Below are 4,204 nucleotides of genomic sequence, written 5' to 3' on the forward strand. Positions count from 1 at the left end.
AAACTAGACATCACATGTTAGAAATAGGAAAAGCCATGTTGGGCAACTGTCACCTATGTCCATCGTGAAATAAAAACTCTTGCTTTTGCTAAACTCGGGGAGAGTCAAGATCGGTCAGAGCTCGTTTTCTGAAAAGCTCTCCGCTCTTCCTCTCCCTTTGGCCAAAGTGTAAATTCTTACTACTCTTGTCCGTGTCTGTTCATTACAATTGTATAGAAAATTGTCTAATTTTCTTGACACTTCACCACAACACACACATTGTGGTTCAAATAAGCCTGCTGCATTTCCACAATATGGCCTGTAATGGACCCATCATCCCTCCAACGATTTAACAGGTCGTGTGAATCTAGCCGTGTGGGGTGTGTTTCGATGTTTTTTCCTTTCCTGTCGACTTGTACAAGTGTTTGCAAGTCTCCTCATTGCATGGAGGAGATAGGCTGTGTTTCTTTGTGGTTGTCTTCTGACTACACCTCTGCTGCTCTCAAAAGTTCCAACTCTTCCTGATCAGAGACGACGCAGTCTTGTGTTCGCTACTGTTGGAGAACAAACAAACACAATCATCTCTCACTGTAAGTAGCAAAACATGAATTATAATCTCTGCAGTTTATAACTTGTATGTTTCTAATAGAAATGTAGGATTTTTTTCCTACCCGAGATGCAATTCTGATGATATAGTAAATGTTGATGCTGAGCAAATGGGATTTTAGAACAACCAATGTTAAATTGTTTAAAAGTTTTGAATTAGTCAACTACAATAAATTGGGGAATGTAAAACATGGCACATGATGTATCAACGAAGAGGAGGCCAATAGACTAATTTAACATCCATCGCATGTTGCCGTTTTTGCCATTTTGCCATTTTGCCATGACCAAACTAATTGAAGACAAAGCCCCCAATCTCTGCATTTATTCTCAAGTTGTGTTGTCACTTTATGTACAAATTAATGTATAATCATGATAAAAACCTGCTTGGATTTAATAATCTTAGAATGACCATTGACACATTTACTACTTTTTAAATTACTTACTCCCCTACTTCCTTCCTATGCAGTTTAAAACTGTAAGCTGCTTGAAACAATTTTTTGGCCTTCTGAAATATTTGTTTGACCATTAAAATGGAATCATCTTTGGCTTTATTTCAGTTTGGTAAGGGCTAAATTGGGCTAATCAAATAAGTAATATCTGCAAATACAGTGAAAGACAGTGAAACAGTGAAACAGTTTGTCGCACATTTACAAGAATTAATGTTACATGGAATGCCTGATCATCATCAGTATAACATAAAGTGGAAACTGAAGACACTACACACAAGTACAAATTGTAACTGTAATTGTAACTGGCTTGATGTCAAAATCCACCTAATTATTTGGAAATTGTTTATTTATTGCACGTCATATGTTGAGTTTAGAATGCTCAAAAGTCATTAAACTACACCGTGTGTGTGTGTGTGTGTGTGTGTGTGTGTGTGTGTGTGTGTGTGTGTGTGTGTGTGTGTGTGTGTGTGTGTGTGTGTGTGTGAGGCGCAAACCAGAAATAAACGGAAGCGCAGAGACCACAGTTTGTCCGTTTATTTCGGACAAACTGTGGTCTCTGTGCTTCCATTTATTTCTGGTTTGCGCCTCTCTCTCTCTCTCTCACACACACACACACACACACACACACACACACACACACACACACACACACACACACACACACACACACACACACACACACACACACACACACACACACAGACAGTAGACCACAGTTTTTTATGTTTTTTGTTTTTGTTGTAAAAACCTTTTACCAAATATGAAACTTTGTACTATATGAGTATACTGTAATGTGTACTATCACTAACATACTTGGTATCTTTGGTTAGGAGCCTGTTGGAGGAAACTGCCTTCAAAATCAAAACGTAAAATGTGGAGGCTTTTCATTTTTGCTAGTAAGTGTAAGATGAAACTATTTATTCGAACATGTGAATGTATTACATGTCTTGGGCACTGGTATGTTTTCAGGTGTGAATTGTCTTTCTCATTCTCTTTCTCTCTTTCTGTAGGCTTGTATGCTGCGTATGTGGAGGGTGAAACGCACTACGTACAGACCGGGAAAGACATAAAGATTAAATGTGGTGATAGAAGCGATGTAGTGGAGATGGTTTGGAAGCATGACAACACTCTCATTTTTAGTATGAACAATAAAAGTGGGAAAAGACGCAAAGGTAATTACCCATTTTTTCTTTTCTTTATTATAGTTTTTTATTCTTTCCTGTCATTGCGACTAAACATTCAAGATGCTAATGCATTTATCAATTTCATTTACTCTGTTTTTCTTTGAAAGGAACTACTGGAGTTGCAAAACGAGCAAGTTCTCAGGGGAATGATCTACGCTTAGATAATGTTCAGTCTGGAGACAAAGGAACATACACATGTACAACAACTGACCGCTCAGGAAAGGATACCATAACTAATCACCAGCTGGAAATAGTAAATGGTGGGCATCTCAATGCAGTTAGGTTAACCTATTGGTTATATAAATGTGAAAGTATGGTTTTGTTGGCACCATATACACATACACAGAAATCACTCTGCTGCATTATCTTGTAGCAAACCCATGTCAAGAAATAACCGTGACAGATACATTAGGGCATGGAGACACTGTAAATGTTTAGATTTCCCCCTGTCTGTTACAGGAAAAACAAGTCATCCTTGCACTAAACTTTAGTGTTGGCAAACAAAGTAACATGGTTGTGTGTCCCACTAACCCACGTTCTCTTACTGCTACTCTCTCTCTGTCTACTGCTCAGTGTTGGTCTCAGTCAACCCTCCGAGTCCCTTACTGCTGGACAGCAGTGCAAGACTAGAATGTGCTGTCGAGGGACTACCCAACCCAGAGATCAACTGGAACGCCGCTGGAACTGAAAAAGGAACTGGAACTGTGTCACTAGCCATGGTGAAACCTTCTGACGGTGGAAAATGGACATGCGTGGCTAAAGCACAGGGCATGTCCTTTGAGGCTTCTCTGGATGTTCACGTCTTAGGTAGGTCCTCTGAACCGTCATGCAAAAGATGATGATCCCATCTGACAACCTCTGGTGTAGTTGCGATGAGGGTTTTGGCAAAGGAAACACAGAAGTCCTAGGCCTCATCTAGAAAACAACTCTTAATCCTAAATTTATGGTGTGGAATAATCTGAACAACTTGTCATATCTTGATGCACGGATTTACAGTACACTATTCAGGCTCACATGTACTTTTTCTATTAACGTTTGAATGTAACTCAAATGAAGCTGAAGCTGATATGGTAAGGCACTCGTCTACTACGTGGCCGACCCAGGTTTTGAATCGCCGCCTGGGTCCTTTGTCGGCCCTTCCTCTCTCCCAACTCCCTTCCTGTCTCTACTTCACTGTCCTGTCTGAGAAAAAAAACAATAAAGGCTTGTTAAGCCCCAAAAAATACTTTACAAAAAAGAGGCTGAACGTCCAGCAGCAGCATTATGACAAGGATGGTGATGACAACAGTGTTTTTTTTCTCCCAGGAATGTCAGGCGCACCTGATCCTGTAATTGTCCAGCAAGGTTCATCTGCTCCCCTGCCCTGCTCTCTGTCTACATCCATGGGCTCCCTGCATGTGGTGGGAGGAGGGTGGAGACGCATGCCACCAGCCAGTGCTGGCCCCCACCTGCCTTCTCTGAATGGCACAACAGGGCTTTCCTGGAACAGTAGAGGCACAGATGAATCTAAAGTGCAATTCCCAAAGGGCACGCTTGGAACGGACCTCACCATCACGCTGTTGAAAGTGAGCTCACCATCTTGTTAAGGCTGGGTGTCACCACTTTAGACAATGATAAATGGGGTCAGTTTTTGAAGCCTCTTTGCGCAGATGAGCCAGCTGGAGAGCCCGTTCGCTCATTGCTGAAAAGACTCAACTACAACATAACAACATTGCTGTGATATTCACAAGCGGCTTAAGTAACGGATTAAAACTTTTTCATTACAATTTCGGTGACAATAAGGTTATAACATGCATAAAGGACTTTAAGACATGTTACATGTTACAACATGAAACCTAATTTACTGATTGAATGATTACAAGAAAAAGGACTTGTATAGCTTAAATTCCACTAAAACTTAATTTAACAAAAATGTGAAGTGTCGCTGGTAGAAAGAACTCTACTTTTTAGTCTTGCACAGGCACATTCCTCAAAAAAGTTGCACTG

General features: G+C 40.6%; 1 protein-coding gene across 1 annotated transcript in view; it reads left to right on the forward strand.

The window, feature by feature from the left end:
- Positions 1–233: 233 nt before the first annotated feature.
- Positions 234–4,204, forward strand: part of cd4-2.2 (CD4-2 molecule, tandem duplicate 2) — a 6,786-nt gene continuing 2,815 nt past the window's right edge. The window contains exons 1-6 of the mRNA XM_063199827.1: positions 234–569; positions 1,865–1,930; positions 2,045–2,206; positions 2,326–2,478; positions 2,792–3,025; positions 3,524–3,783. Coding sequence (XP_063055897.1) covers positions 1,906–1,930; positions 2,045–2,206; positions 2,326–2,478; positions 2,792–3,025; positions 3,524–3,783 — 834 coding nt within the window. The 5' untranslated portion in view covers positions 234–569; positions 1,865–1,905. The remainder of the gene's footprint in view (positions 570–1,864; positions 1,931–2,044; positions 2,207–2,325; positions 2,479–2,791; positions 3,026–3,523; positions 3,784–4,204) is intronic.

This window comes from Engraulis encrasicolus, chromosome 5, assembly GCF_034702125.1.
Source record: "Engraulis encrasicolus isolate BLACKSEA-1 chromosome 5, IST_EnEncr_1.0, whole genome shotgun sequence".
Classification (NCBI taxonomy): Eukaryota; Metazoa; Chordata; class Actinopteri; order Clupeiformes; family Engraulidae; genus Engraulis; species Engraulis encrasicolus.